Here is a 16850-nt window from a genome sequence, read left to right as displayed (position 1 = left end):
TTGTAAATGCCCTGTAGAAGTGGCTCTCGACATCCTTTCTTGTTGGAAAAAATCTCCTGTTTGTATTTGATGGTACATCATCATTTTTAAACAGCTCGTGTATCACAAATGATTTTAACCCTCTCATGATCTCCCCAACATTACATACACCTTCGTTCACCAAGTCATTAATTTTTGTAATGATTCACTTGTCAACCATTTGGAGAAATCCTGCTGACTGCATAAAAAAGAAACATGTCTCTAATTTTTAGTATGGCCACATAACCTCAACCACATTGAATTTATTGTGAAATAGCAATCTATCAATACACATACTTCTCCAATAACATGACCAGAATGATCATCACTACTGGGAAAGGAAATGCTGCAGAGCACCTCACATTCCTTCAACAGAGACTCTCTTGAATCACTCTCGTTCAAAGTCTTGCGAATAAACCTAGCTGACTTAGCCATTGCATGTTGAGATTTGCCATCGTTCTGTGAATATAACGACATATATCTGTCAGGCTAAGAAACTTGTGGAGCATTTACACACAAAAACACTTACCTGAAATTGGGGAAACCTCATCACTTCTTGTATACATATTTTTGCTTTACAATTACACTTCTTTGTACCTTGAATACACATCCTATGTCTGACAGTAGTTGGATGGTCAAGCAACTGTAAATACCAACAAAACTATTTTGAAACAAAATTACTTTCAATGGAAGTCCAAAAGTGAAAACAAAAGTACACCTGCTTTGGAGTGCATGCTTAGGGCTTTTCATTTGACTTTTTGTTGTAGTCTTTTGCATGTTGGCATTGCATCCAAACACTTTGTACAATAACGTATGGGATTAAAGCTTTGTCCCAATGTATATCATCTTTTGAGATATCTTTGGCAACATAAAAAATATATATACAACACACTTCAATATTCTACACAAAACACCTCAAATGTTTTCCATACCATGGGATTTCTTTCCGTAAGAAATAAATTTGGTTAATGTGGAAATTTCAAAATCTTGAACTGCCTTTTGTGCTTGTTCAGCCGAAACCAAACAATTCGCTAGGTGGCAGCACCTTCCGGCCATAAAGGCAGCACCTTCCGGCCATGCACTTGTTATACTGGGTGACGATAGCGAAATGTAGTTAGTCTTTGTCGAGTTTGGCTGGTGTTTTATGTGGTTTTTTAGTCCGAAATGCTTCTAACGTTTTATTAGACTAACAAATATTGTAATGTGCGACAGATTTGGATTAATAGCGGGATTATTGTGCGTACTTCAGGCTAAAATAATGTTTATTTCTCTCTGCGCAAAGCACTGCAGCTGCACAGTAGTTTCATTAGATGTGAGTGGACTAAAAGTTTTGATGGAAGCTTTGCAATAGTGTTGTAGGAATGCCATCATACTGTTGTGTTCCTGGTTGCAAAAGTAGGATTGGAGGACATCTTTTTCCTAAAGACAAGTTGCTATGTAAAAAATAGAGAATTGCAATTAAGAGAGAAAATGCAGCATTAAAGACACTTTGGAAACCAAACTTAAGCTCTTCAATTGTTTGTTATGAACACTTTAAGCCAACAGATTATGTTATTGCTAAAAGATCTCAACATGGAAGACGAAGAAAGCGGCATTTGAAAAATAATGCCGTACCTTCTTTATTTTCATTCAGAGAAACAGTTTCTAAAGAAAGCAAAAGACAAAGAAATCAAAATCGCACTGTCTGTGAATTTTGCAGTAAGTTCTATGGATACAGAAGTAACATCTGAATCCAATGAATCTGCTATTTGCCAATCAAATGCAACAGTTGCTACACAAACAGCTGGCCCAATGCTGTTGTGCAACAAAGTAAATTTTAATCTTGAAGTCTTTAAAAATGACAATTCTGCTACACAGTATTACACTGGGTTTGATGATTACGAACATTTTGATCTGAATTTGAACTATAAATGTGATGTTTTGAGTCCAAGAAATCAACTATTCCTTACCCTCATTAAGCTTCGACAAAATAAAGATCATCAAGATCTGGGCATCTTATTTGGCATATGTAAGGGCATTTCAAAAATTTTTTCTACTTGGGTTAGATTTTTATGGCATCAGCTAAAAGAAATCAACACGTGGCCATCTTCTGAAGTAGTAAAGCAATCCATGCACAAAATTTTACAAGAGTTATTTTGGATGCAACAGAAATTCCTATTGAAAGACCTATTGATCTAAACTCACAATCAAGTACATTTTCTACATACAAGAATAAAAAACAATCAAAACTATGGTGGGTGTAACACCAAGAGGAACAGTTTCATTTGTGAGTGATAGCTTTAGGGGGGCAGCAAGCGATAGACATATTATCGAAGATTGTGAATTGTACTTAGAAGCTGCAACCCGGTTTGAACCAAAAGATAGCATAATGGCAGATCGTGGAATGATGGTGCAAGATCTTAAGATCTTTTAAAATGTGTCTGGGAAATTGCCTTGTAAAATACAATTACCTTCATTATGTTGCACATTGCTTGACTTTAAACTTTGTCTACATTTTATGGCATTTGCATTGTATCCAAATTCAAAAAGTGAGGGATTTGTGTTTCTTCTTCCAAGCATTCTTTGATGTCCAAAATAGGACTCTAAGCAATCTAAAGGGCATTTGTAGTCTGTGGTAAGTGGACATTAATCTTTACCAGTTAAAAAATACCTTGGTTGCAACGTCGTGTAATGACATATCCAGCCCCATTTTCTAAAGCCTGGACAATTATTCCTGCGATTGATTTTGAGGTCATAATCAACCCCTCCTCCGTGATTTTTGACAACAACATAGATTCATCAAAGTCAGGCCGGCTTTCAGCATGTTTTCTCCAATTTTTAATGTATTCTGCAACAAAGTGGAATGGCATACCACTATTACTCAAGCTACAAACTCTGTGTGGTTTGGTACCTGGAAATGTTGTTGTTAGCCATGTTATTCTATTGTCATCAACACTGGTATAAGGTTTTAAGTGTTCTTCAAGCTTTCTTTTGTGATCAAACAAACCAGTGTTAAGAAGATCAAACCAGTAATCAATTTTTAGGACAAAATCTGAAAGTTGTTTATAGCCCTTCTTTTTTATTTCAAGGCCAACTGTTTCGGACAAAACCTGCAAAACACCAAAATTAACTACATATGTAGCAGACATACACCAAAACACCTATTTTGAACCTGTGCAGCCAAATTCACTCATTTTTTTCTTGTGAGCTAGGATATGCATGAGAAAATGTCAGTTTGGGAAAACGCCAAGGCATTAACTGTATGTCTTCCGAAATCATCCTTTGGATCGGTTCAAACGATATTGGTTCCCCATTCCACAATTTTTTATGTTTTGACATTAGGTTGTTTCGTACAGTCTTTAGGACATGTGGGGGATCTTGAACAAAGTATATGAACCTGAAACAGGAAATAATTATGAAATGAATTGCAAAATACTGTTTTGGTTTTTAGCAACCGGTCGAGGTCACAGGGATTTTTCATTCTGTAAGGTAATGAATTATCCTCATTCTGAGCCAACAGAGAAAATGTGGTCTTGTTAACAGATAATCCATCACCTGAAAGTAAAATACATAATAAAAAAAAAAAACTTGACTATTATTGCAATTACGGTCAAAACATACCTACAACACCAAAGACTTTTATGTTTGACATCTCAAGTTGAAGAATCGCTTCAAGTATTGTAAAGTACAAAGATTGAGTACAAAGAGACTTTGTTGCAAAGTAGGCAACAACACCATCTAGGTCTTTGTTTGTAACTCCTAAAGGTTGAAGGTTACATTCATACATGTATTTTGACTGATAAAGGGTTTGTAATTTTAAACCTCTTAAATACAAGACAAGGACATGGTTGGCAATGCGATTTTCAGAGCTAGAAAGCGAGGTAAGTAGTTCATCCCGAAAATCCACATAGCCCACTAGCTCTCCTGTTTCTTTTTTAAACACTACATTTTCTGAAACACAATATAGTAGTTTTCAGCAGGAATAAAATGTTAACAAGTTAAACTGCTCATACTCATCAGTTGGAACTCATTTTCAACCTTACCCTGTATTGACATTTCATCTATAACCAGCAAGCCAAACTTTTCATGATCCAGTTTGCATCTCAAACTTTTTTCCTTGAAAGCTTGTAAGGTGTGTTTCTGAAATCCTACTGAAGGTGAGAATTGATTTCCCTCTTTACACAGCCTTTGTCTTGAGGGAAGAACTAACACCTTTGAGTTTCTCAAGAACTGATAAGTTGATGGGCTTTTGTTAAAAATTTTCATGCAGTATCTGTTGATATTCAAAATTGAGTGAAATATAACTAGATTGGCCATAAATAACTTTTATTCACCTTATAATAGACGCAGGATAGCGTCGTTGGTTTTTAGATACTTTACGAAGTTCAGCCTGTTTGTGCCACCAATCATTTAAAAAAAGGTCTTCTTTACAACCAGAAGCAATTTGTTGCATTAAGCTATCACATTGCTCACTAACTGGTATCTCTTTGCCATACTTTGTTTCAATTTCTTCAAGCCTTACAACACATTTTTTGTCAAATATGTTTAAACTAACAATGCAAAAGTTGGCTAAAACTTACAATGATCTCTGTCGCTTAAAGGCTGATGCTAGCCTATTTTTGCTGTTTGATAATAAATTTTTTGATTTTTTGCTTGGAATGCTGTCTACGACACAGCTTAACCTTTCCTTGGCCCTTTGCCTGTTATATTGTGTTTTTAAAGAAAAACTGGAACATGCAGTGCAAACACCAAAATCTTTTGTAGAAATGTTACAGTTTGGAGATAAGTATCTAAAATGGAGCTTAGTTAAACAGTTGCTATTTAACAGTTAATTATTCAGGTATATACCTCACAACCAGTTTTTTTTTGCATCTGTCTCACTTTTAGGAGTTGTGAATTTTGTTAATTCCTTGCTTAAAAAAATTTGTACGCCTTTGCACAGGGAAAGATTTTCAATCATTGCAAGAAACTCTTTTAGACGAGTTTTACATATTAGGGGCAAAGCTGGATTTGGGACTGGTACACCATTGAGAACCAATTTATAGGATAGATCTTTATAAATGGTCAAAACTAACTCCTCATTTTCTAAGTTAAGAGTCCAGCCAAAACTTGGTTTAAAGTGCTTTTTGACATCATTTAAAGTAAATGGAGCTTGCTCTACTGAACTGATGGAAATTTCTTTCCTGGGCTTTGCTTTTGTTGTTTCACAAGACTTGTTTGGAAGTTTTTTTGAAGGCAATGCCCCATTCTTCAACCATGATTTTTTTGTTGCTGCAATGTGAAAAAATACCCAAACAGAAAATTAAAATTATGGAACCAAAACAAAAAAGGGTCTTTTAAAACACAACATACTTCTGACAATACAATCCGACTCAAAGTGTTCTACACAAATCAAAACATTGCCCTCCTTGACCTTTTTTGCAAAGCTGTGTAATGATGGGTCCCTATACTTGTAAATAATATGAAGCATTTCATCTCTCCATTTTGCAGTGTCATTACCCCTTACTCTCTTTCCTGATGGTAACTTGTAGACTGACATGTTTACTTGACTATTGGTGCACTGAGGTATGCAACAATAGTTGCCTAACACCCTTTTTCTTGATTTTTGTATTCTAAACATTTTTCTGTCAACACCTGAATTATGTAACATTTTTAAAGTCTCCACACTGTTTCAGATTTATTTACACAAAAATTTGGTATTTGGACTTGGAGTTAAGCATATAATTTTTTTAGGAAAAAATGGCTTTCATAAACCTAGGCTGTATACTTTCAGCATATTTATCCTGGTATATGAATTAATATTAAAAAATATGACAAAAATAAAGGCTGGGTATAAAATCTAAAGGTAAAAAGTATTTTCACATGGTCTCTGGTAATCTTACGCACCATAACAGCAAAAATAAAGATACATTTAATACAACCAACCATCAAGTTAAAAAGTTTTAGTTTCTGAGTTTGTAGATAGCTAACAACAGCAATTTCAATCAGCACAAGATTATGCTACACAATGTACTACATTCTCTTGTCTGAAGGAAACAGCCATTCTTAATCAATCAAAGAATGAATGGAAATGCAATGCTGCACAAAAACATTTTAACAACTGGTGTATATACTTTTTACATGAAGTCATTGTTTTCCATTTTTAACAGTGGCTGCACCTACTACACCGTGCCTTACATTCAATCTATGCATATTTGGTAGTAATTTTTCACCTAAATTAAAACAATTTAAAAAGTTGAAAACCTATTTACAGATAACATCATGAAAAAATCTCTAATCCTACATCACAAATGGAAATGTGCTTTAGGAGTATGGTTTTTTAATCCTCCCACTTCACAATCATAATCAATTTAAAACAGCTTTAGTTGGTTATTACCGCACTATGTACCCCAGGTACGGTACGGTTTAGTTTTTTACATTTGGTACGGTACGGTGGTACGGTACGCCCTTCGTAACGAGGTACGTGGTACGCACAACTGTAGGCGTACCGTACTGTACTGACATCCTTGGCCACCGTATGTTTCAGAAGCGAAGTGACTTTCCACCACTATTACGATCAAAGGCAGAGAACATTCAAATTCACCATTCCGACAGACACCAAATTCAGACAATTCTGATGTCTGGCCCCTGGACACAATCAAACTCCAGAAACACAAAAAACGTTACGCTCAAAAATGCGATAATCAAGTTTGATAATTGCTGGTGTGGTGTAAATTGAATGTTGTTTGTTTTTGAATGTATATGCTCATACTGTTTCAAATGTCTACTGCTAAAATTGTTATATCTGTGCTGTTACGTGTTTATTGTTGTGAAATTGATCCAAAAATTTTCAGAAATCAACAAATTGTCAATTGTATCCCTTTTATAACGTAAATATTCTGTGTGTTATTTTAATGTCCAACAAAACGCAATGACCATATATTGCCCATTGCCTAAAAACATGGCGTGGGGTATTTTGTAGCGATTACGTCATAATTTGTGCAAACTTTGCAATAGTTGTTTACCAAATTAGCTCGTTTTACTTGCTAAAATGCTCGAGTTGATAATATTCCCTGTTACAGTTAAATTAGGAGGTTGATCGACTTTGCTATCTGGTCGCTTTAATCGTATGTTTTGTCTCATGCGGTGAATTAGTTGCTCTTTTGTGTGTGAGAAAGTGTGCAAGAGCATAGTTGTACAGTTTAATGTCACGTGTTATGAATTTATAAAACGTACCGCTGATGTAATGGCTCATAGCAGTTTTAGTCCTACCGCAGTTAACCCTTTGGCTTACTGTTCAATTACTTACATTGAAGTAATGTGTTGGTTGCTAGTTAAACTTGAGTTTGTATGTAAACGTTATTACTATTAATTTCTAACGACTTGTTTTTGTTTCCCAAACATTCTATTTGAACAAGATTTTGATTGAATAAGACAATAAACAAATTAAGGTACAAACCCTTGTTTATCGAGACTCATGACATTAATTGACGAGGAACAGTCTGAAAGTGAAGACGAAAGTACAGGTAGTCTTTACCTACCACACTTAATACCGCTTAGCGTGCCACCGCGCCGTCAGCTGGTTTTCTACAGAGACTGGTGCGCTAGATTCTTTGATCTAGTAGACAATTTCGAACTCCCTCCTAAAGAAGAGTTCATCGAAGGTGTTTTGACTAGACATTGCCGTGTAAATAAGTTCATTCAATACCAACAGAAGTTATATCACTACAACGTATAGCTTCAATCAACTAATCATCCGAGATCCAGACGAGGCTGATCTTTATCACGATCTATACGCTATACGCAAATTTACCAACATAAGTACGGTGTTGCTAAGCAGGTTACGAAGGCCATTTACTACACCTTTGTACCCACAGTATCAAGCGTGACCGCTTGGATTCAAATGGAGAATTCCAGCAACATTATTAAAGCAACTTATGTAGTCAGTTTTATGATCGCAAAGCAATGCAAACCGCACACAATGGGTTGTTTACCCAAATCAGAAATTCCGCTAGGTGACAGCACCTTCCGGTCATACAATGCGTTGGTTTATGCTGGAGACAATACATTCTCGTCTGGCGCTCGTGGAGAAAGGAGCCATGAGCAAGCAGCCTAGTTATGCGCGAGCGGCAACTGAGAGTGCAAAGAGTGCACTAAAAAGGCCTAACTGTTTGAGCTTTAAAGCCTCGAGACAACTTAAAAGAGATGAGTTATGGAATTTAATGAAAGAAATTTTTCGCTAACAAAAGTTTTTGGAATAGCGGAAATGAAGGGGACCCTCGTAGATGTTACATGTACAACAAGGAAAAATGTTGTAGATCTTAATAAAAGGTTGATGGAAGTTACATATGTTCAAAACACGAGGCTTTACGAAAGTGATATCATTAATATCGGAATTGGATGGGTACCTATACCCTTTCCTAACGAATTGATAGTAAAAATCCTGGAAGAACAATATGGTCCCGTCAAAAAAATTACACACAGAAAAGATAAAGAGGGTCTCTTCTCAGGAATGAGAATAGTTACTATGAATAAAGTCGATTTGGAAAAACATCCCATCCCCAGCTACATTCGGGTCATGGGAAATGAATTCTATGTCACCTACAATGGACAAATAATAACTTGTAAATACTGTGGAGAGAAAGGCCATAAACCAGTGGTTCCCAAACTGTGGGCCATGGCCCACTACTGGGCCACCAAGACATTTTCAGTGGGCCACAGAGACATTTAAACAGATTCTACTGTTTTGTTATACTGTAGATATTATGCGCTTTGTTTTGAAAAAACATAATATTTGCAAAACAATAATTATTTAGCAAGAAAGGTCATTGTCTCCTAACAATGGGTTCTAACAGTCAGCATGTGAGTAGCGGGAATTGCGAAGTAGCCACTTATTGAACTATAGCTTACTTTTCAGAAACATTTAGTGATATTTACTAAGTAATAGCTGCAAATATGGGTAAAAGGAAGTATAATGAAAGTTACATAAGGTTTGGATTTACTTCTCTTAATGTTCATGGAACTGAAAAGGGGCAGTGTGTTGTATGCTACTGTGTGTTAAGCAATGAGTCATTGAAGCCAAGTAAATTGAGCAATCACCTTGAAAAAAAGCATCCTGAACTTAAGGGGGGACTTCTAAGACATAAGTACAAAGCCCCATAAACCATATTGCTGGAAAGGGCAAGAATTTTTATTCATGAATATGGCCTCAAATTTGAGCTATTGGCACACACATTAGAAAAACACATACTCAAACACAAAAAATAATATTTGTTACATTTCAACAGAAATCCCTAAAAGTCAAAAGGCTTTAAAGGTGTTGAGTTAAAAAAGGGTGAAGTGAAAGTATGGACCTTTGTCAGCAAAACAATGGAGGGATTTTGAACACAAGGCATCACAACAGAAAAAAATACAATTTTTACAAGTGAACCTACAGAATTAGTGTTTTGTATGAACTTGTGGGCATAACATTAATTACAAACAAAGCTTTTACAAAAAGCTCCATTAATCACTAGAAGACATCCTAAATATCAACTGTGCAAAATTTTGGCAAAATCCAATGAGCAGGTGTGGAGCAGTTACAAATTTACCATTAAAAAAGTTGATTTTGAGAAAAACGGATTTGAAATTTTTTTTTTTTAAAAAACAAGGAAATTATTGCATTAATCTCCACAAAAACATGGTGAATAGTTTGAACTATTGTGTAACCACCAGGAGATGGTTTAAACCACTATTAGTAGCCTGAAGGTCAATCAAACGGTATCCACAACTTCGAGTTGCACAATCCATATCAATGGCACAGTCTTCTTCAGAAATCAAACTATCACGTAGCTTTCTTTCAGAAGCTGTTGGTACATCTGAACTTTTGTGACCAGTATCCTTTTCCACTGCAGGTTCAGCTACTAAGGCTGTTTGCTTCTGAGTGGGTCCAAACTGCTTTGCGACACCTCTGAACTTCTTACATTTGCTTACTCTAGGCATTTTTAAAACTTACAATTTCCTTTGTCAAAATCAAAAGCATTCAAGATTGTTGACAAATAGCAATAAAAAAACTACTCTATACTCTATCTAAAACTCTAAAAACTACTATAAAAGTGCAAACTACTCAACAAACACAACAACAAAAATCCTGAAAAAATCTTCACGAAATTGTTTTTACTTTACCAGTTTACACATGGAACAGTTACTAATGGCATCTATCTGAAAATTTGCAACTAATATCCTTATTTCAAGCTGTTTTGCTAATATTACACAACAGATGGTGCCAACTCTAGTTTTTTGTTGTAAGGGGCACAAATATCCAAAAATTGAAAAAAATGCTCAAAATTTGAAAGGTGTACTCAAAAAACAGCAAATTTAAGAAATAAGAAGTAATAATTTGAAAAAACTGATTGCATACGTAGAAAGAGTATGAAATTTACAGTTTAGATCGACTAAAACATAAAAAACTCAAAAAATTTGATTTTTAACCAGAAGTGCCCCCTTAAGAATAAAAGCGAGGAGTACTTCAAGAGACTGGAATCTAGCTGCAAACGTCAACGACTTGACGCAACTGGAAGCTTTCAACAGAGTGATAGGAAACTTACAGAAGCATCCTTTGTTGTAAGCCAAATAATAGCCAAGCAGAAAAAACCTCATAATATTGGGGAGACTGTTATTAAACCATGTGCACTAGCCATGGCTAGAATAGTGCTGGGAGAGAAATATGAGAAAAGTTTTAGAGAAATCCCTTTATCTAATAACACAGTAAAGAGACGGATTGCATTAATGTCAGAAGACATAAAGGATCAGGTAATAAATGAAATAAAAGATATGTCTGTTTTTGGCTTATTCGCCATCCAGCTGGATGAGTCTGTTGATGTGTCCTCAGTCTCTCAACTCATGGTTTTTGTTCGCTACGCAGTTAGCACATCTATAAAAGAAGAATTACTCTTCTGTAGTGCCTTGGATACCACTACAAAGGCATCAGATGTAATGGAAAAAGTCAACCATTTTTTCACTAAAAATGAGACCTGGAAAAACTTGTGTGCTGTGTGCACTGATGGTGCACCAGCAATGCTTGGGTCCAAAAGTGGATTTCGAGCACTTGTTCAAAGGAAGGTTCCCAACGTTATGTTCACACATTGCTTCATTCACCGGGAAGCTTTAGCTCAGTGGTTCCCAACCTGGGGGTCGCGAAGCTATTGCTCATGCAACAACAAAAGTGAATGTAAGTAGGGCGAGGTACCGGTGCGCTAGTAGTATGTGCCTTATTGTGTGTCACTCATCCAGTATGCGTCCACTGTGATGTAATAAATATGACTGTAGGTCCTACACTAAGCGTTCAGTCACTGTAGCGGCCGTAATTTATTTAAAAATCTGCACAGCCTGGATCTGCACCGACCGCCGCACTAGGGGGTTTCCTAATTTGTCTTGAACGCAACACTGTCTGCCTGATGGTACAAATTTCTCCTTGGTTGCACAACAGCATTGGTTCTCTGTTAAACGAACAGAAACGCGTCACAAATCGGCAACAATACGCACATTCAATATGGCCGATAAACTTCACTTAGGAATATGCCACGTTAAGAAAGTCAATACTTCTTAAATCATACACAAACAGTATTACGACATTTAACTTACACAATTTACACATTCAAATTACGTACCAACTTGTTAGGAGTCCAGGACAGAATTACAATAACTTTAGCTTTCATGTTTTTATAGCTGCACATAATTCACTATATTGTTAGCACATAAATATCTACAAAAACTACATTAGATCCACCACAACTGCAACTACTAAAAAGCCTGCTCACAGCACAGAAAGAAACTGTAAAACGTGGCCAGCACAAGATTGCGACACTAATGACATCAAACGCATTGTTACGTTTGGAGATTTCTAACCAATCCTGGCAGACGCTTTGTTACGTCATAGTCAATGAAGTCATATCACTGGTAAACAGAGAAAGAAGGCACATTTAAGCAATTCTCGCTGTAACAGTCACTGTAAATTGAAACTCTATTAACAAAGTAGCCTTGTATATTAGACAACAGAGATCAGTCAAGACTCGAGATTGCTAAAAAATAGTTAAAGGGAGCATCGTTCGATGGAGAAAAAACGAAAATACATTGAAGAGTACATTAACCTCGGCTTTACTTCTTTATTGACCAATGGTGTTGAGAAGCCACAGTGTGTTCTATGCAACGTTGTTCTTAGCGCAGAATCATTGAAACCATCAAAATTGAAACGCCATTTGGAAACCAAGCACCCTCAACATGCTAAAAAGGATGCAGCATTCTTTAAGCGCCATGAAGCTGGTCTCAAGCGGCAACGGCTTGATGCTACTGGAAACTTTCATCAGGTAAATGTGGCTGTACATCAGGCGTCCTATGAAGTCGCACTGGAAATTGCCAAAGGAAAGAAACCTCACACTATTGGGGAAACACTTGTGAAACCATGCTTGTTAAAAACAGTAAAGCTGGTTCTCGGGGATGCAAGTGCGGCGAAAGTTAAACAAGTCTCTCTTTCTAACAATACTATCAAGAGACGCATATCGGATATGTCCAAAGATGTAACAGTGCAAGTGATACAGGAGATCAAGGCTTCTCCGATGTTTTCAATTCAGGTAGACGAGACAACAGATGTTAGCTCATGCGCTCAGCTTCTCGTTTTTGTCAAGTATATCAATTCCGGTGACTTCAAAGAGGAATTTCTTTTCTGCAGTGAGCTGGAAACTACTACAAAAAGTGCAGATGTTATGAAGAAGATTACAACTTTTTTTGAATCTGCCCAACTTGATTGGACAAATGTTTGTGGAGTTTGTACCGATGGCGCCCCTTCTATGTTGGGATCGCAGTCTGGCTTTCAAACACAAGTCAAGGGGCTTGCACCTGAAGCAAAGGGAACGCACTGTTTCATCCATAGATATGCACTTGCCAGCAAAACATTACCAGCTCAACTAAAAGATGTATTGAATTCTGTTGTGAAAATCGTAAATTTTATCAAAGCAGGAGGTCTCAGCTCACGTCAGTTCAAAGAACTTTGCAAGGATATGAACTCAACACACGAAACGTTGCTTTTCCACACAGCTGTTCGTTGGCTCTCCAAAGGGAACGTTCTTAATCGCGTTTATGAGATGAAGGTTGAGATTCAGGCATTTTTAGAATTTAAAAATAAAAGGGAATTTTTGTCATACTTCAATGATGATAAGTGGATGAACTGCCTGGCTTATTTGGCGGACATATTTGAAAAATTGAACTGCCTAAATCTGAAACTTCAAGGGAAAGACACAAATATTATACAACTCAATGATAATGTCAAGGCATTCGTCTCAAAATTGAAAAACTGGCAGCGAAAAGTGCATATTGGGATCATTGCTATGTTTGACAGATTGTCCAGTGTTTCTTGCATCGAAGAAACGGGTGAAGAGTTCGAAGATTTAAAAAAATTGATTGTGGCACACCTGCAGACCATGGAGTCCGAGTTCCAACGTTACTTTCCAGAACTCCAAGAGCAAGAAGCTACACTTGTTCAAAATCCGTTTTCCGTTTCTTTGGTTGCAAGTGGCATTCCTGATGAAATCCAAGATCAATATTTTGATCTTAAGAATGACTCATCTGCTCGAATTCGCTACCATGAAAAGTCACTCTCTCAATTTTGGTGTGAAATGTATGATTCATACCCACAAATTTCTAAGCTGGCTTTTCAAGTGTTACTGCCCTTCGCTACGACGTATCTATGCGAGAGTGGTTTTTCAGCTCTTCTACATATGAAAACGAAGGAAAGAAATAGAATAAATGTGGAAGACGACATGAGACTGGCTCTGTCTAGCACCCAACCTCGAATTTCACGGTTAGCTGCAGACCTACAAGGTCAACCATCACATTGATTTGTCAATAAATGCAAGAAAACATTTTTAGTGCTGCCTTTCTAATTATGCATTTAGGAAAGGATATAAGTGGGGGTCGCGGTATCTAAGAAAAATTTTAAAGGGGTCACCAAGACAAAAAGGTTGGGAACCACTGCTTTAGCTTCTAAAACTTTACCCTCTGGTCTGCAAGAAGTACTTAACGTCACTATCAAAGTAGTAAATTTTGTGAAAAGCAGCGCTACTTATACTCGTCTGTTTAGAAAACTTTGCGAAGATATGGAATCGGATTATAGAAATCTGCTGTATTACACAAAGGTTCGGTGGCTCTCTAAAGGGAACGTTTTGTCAAGAGTCTTTGAGCTCCGTGATGAGCTGGAAATCTTTTTAAATGGTGTGAAACCGGAGTTAGCAGTTCATTTTACTAATTCAAAATTTATTGCTTGTTTGGCATACTTGGTAGATATCCTGAATTCTTTAAACACTCTTAATCTGAAAATGCAAGGGAAAGAAAAACACATTATTCAGTTTGTGGATTTTATCAATGCTTTTGTAGAGAAATGGTCAAACTGGAGGCATAAAGTTCAGAATGGCAATTTAGCAATCTGGCTGATATTTCTGAGGTAGATGAAGCGCTAAAGACCGATGTTGCTCAACATCTTGAAAATCTGGAAAGCGAATTCAAATCATATTTTCCTGAAGCAGTTGAAAATGACCTATTATCCCTTGCAAGAAATCCGTTTCGGCTTTCCCCTGAGAAAGTAAAAGATGAGCTGCAAGACCAATTGATTGACTTAAAAAACGACTCAAGCTGCCGAGATTTATTTGAAGCTTTTTCGGTCACTGAGTTTTGGTTAAGAGTGGCATCGTCATATCCACAAATAAGCAAATTTGCTCTAAAAAAGTTATTACCCTTTACCTCTACGTGGCTATGTGAATCTGCCTTTTCAACCCTTTTAAATGTGAAGTCCAAGCAGCGTAACCGTCTTGAAGTTGAGCAAGATATTCGCTGTGCTCTGTCATCAACAGAGCCAAGAATTCCGAATCTTGTAGCCAAATTTCAGGAGCATGTGTCTCATTAGAAATAAATTGCTAGAAACCATTTTGCCTGTTTTTGAGTTATACTTTCATAGAAATTGTTGTTTGTGCCTAACTTTACAGCACGTGGTGGGCCACGAATCGCCATAAAATAAAAATTTGGGCCACAGACCAAAAAAGTTTGGGAACCCCTGCCATAAACCGTCTAACTGCTTCAAAAGACAAGATTTTCCACACCTGCAAAACACCCAGAACCAGCAAAGAACAAGCACCGCATCCAGAGATAAGCGAACTAGGTCAAGCACGAAAGTTCGATGTAAACCTGATAAGGAAACTGGGTCACGCGAACTGACCCTGAGAACCTATAGTTGCGTCACAACTCGAATCAGGTGGCGACACTGCTCCCGAAGGTGTACTAGATAACGAGGAAAATACAGACCTGGAGACCGCTACGACTGTTCAGGCAGGGTCAAGAAAGCGTCCACGCAATAGCCCTACCGAATTTCCGGACAGCAAATCAAGAAGCTTATGTGAATTCACAATCCCCGTGGCTTGTCCTCAATGCAACACAGGAAGTTTGATTGACCCAGATTCCAAACTTTTCTTTTGTTGCAAATGCAAAGAAGAATATAAAGTTGTGAAAGCATGCTGTGATGAGGCCGAATTATTTCTAATAACGATTCGTCAAACGGAAGCAAAGTGCCCGAAATGCCGAGCTCAAATGAAACTGATGCCATGCTGCGACGAACTGCAGCCGGAATTCAGATTGGAAACTAACCTATATGAGTGCATCCAATGTAAAAGGTATGCTATCACTTGTACTTGTGACACTGTAAACCCGTTACCCAAAATCGCAATGAGCAAAGAATGCTCAAATCCGGCATGTAAAAAAAAATTAATCCACTGTAGTTGTGGAAAAAAATCGGCAGAAGTAGAACCAAGCAAACCATACAACTGTAACAGTGGGCTTGAATACGAATGGGATATAGAACCTGGAGTACAAAAATACTAATAGACCCTTCTGTATTACAATATCCTTTTTGTTTGTTTATTTTTCATGTCTACTTTAAATATCGCTTCATTTAACGTGGGAGGCTTACGGAAACGTAGTAAACGCAGGACAATTTTCAACTTTCTTAAAGGGAAATCATATCACCTAATATTCCTTCAGGAAACGCACTGTTCCATTAATGAAGAAAAATTGTGGGAATTAGAATGGGAAAATGAAATAATTTGGGAACACGACTCTACGCGCAGCAAGGGCGTAGCAATTCTGTTTGCAAACAAATTCACTTACGCGATTACCGAAGTCGAAGCAGACCCTGAAGGGGTAGAGGTACGTTATTTTCAACCTCCTGTTCAACAATTCAGAAATAAGACTCTGCAACCTATACGCTCCCAACAATGACAAACCAGAATTCTTTGACATGGTTTTTTATAAGCTCGCTTCAGGAAATAATCCCAATTTAATTATCGGCGGCGATTTTAACGCTATTTTGCAAGAACGTTTAGATAAAAGCCACGGGCCTTCACACCCCAATCGGAATTCTCGTCAGCGAATTCTATCACACATAAATACTTATGACTTATGTGATGTTTTTCGTAGACTTCACCCAGCTGCCAAAAAATACTCGCGACTTCAACTTAACTGTAACATCGTAAATCACTCAACCGTAACCTACGTCACATCTTATATGGTGTGATTGCACCACAATGCCAGAATTCCCTATGACGTAACAATATCATTGTAGTTTATTTCTCTATGCTGTGCTTTTGGCCATTTAGTATTGAGTTTAGTTTGGACCACGTGTAGTTCGTTAGTTGCTGACTTTAATTTGCAAACGTTAGATAAAGTAATGAAAGTGACCAATTATAATTTGTTTGTCATTAATAGATGGTAATGCTTTATAAACTTAAAAACTCTGACGAAAAGGATTAATGTTGCCTTTGCAAGGTAAGCTTGATTTGCATTAAAGTTGTCTTATC

The 16850-nt window shown here is 37.0% G+C and overlaps 2 protein-coding genes and 1 pseudogene across 2 annotated transcripts; 2 read left to right on the top strand and 1 right to left on the bottom strand.

Moving 5' to 3' along the window:
- Positions 1-52: 52 nt before the first annotated feature.
- Positions 53-1024, bottom strand: LOC145233803 (uncharacterized). The gene is made up of 3 exons (XM_080098594.1): positions 737-1024; positions 548-661; positions 53-477 (listed from the first exon to the last, which is right to left on the bottom strand). The coding sequence occupies exons 2-3, from the start codon at positions 626-628 to the stop codon at positions 241-243; spliced, it is 318 nt and encodes a 105-aa protein (XP_079954720.1). The 5' UTR covers positions 629-661; positions 737-1024; the 3' UTR covers positions 53-240.
- Positions 1025-8050: 7026 nt separating this feature from the next.
- On the top strand, positions 8051-15995 carry LOC145233639 (uncharacterized; annotated as a pseudogene).
- LOC145233638 (protein FAM200C-like) lies at positions 10636-11796 on the top strand. Its single transcript, XM_080098406.1, has one exon. The coding sequence runs from the start codon at positions 10654-10656 to the stop codon at positions 11191-11193; it is 540 nt and encodes a 179-aa protein (XP_079954532.1). The 5' UTR covers positions 10636-10653; the 3' UTR covers positions 11194-11796.
- Positions 15996-16850: the final 855 nt, after the last annotated feature.

This window comes from Phallusia mammillata, chromosome 6, assembly GCF_965637545.1.
Source record: "Phallusia mammillata chromosome 6, kaPhaMamm4.hap1.1, whole genome shotgun sequence".
NCBI classification, from domain to species: domain Eukaryota; kingdom Metazoa; phylum Chordata; class Ascidiacea; order Phlebobranchia; family Ascidiidae; genus Phallusia; species Phallusia mammillata.
Note: the sequence above shows the minus strand (reverse complement) of the source record. Positions and strands in the feature narration are given on the sequence as shown.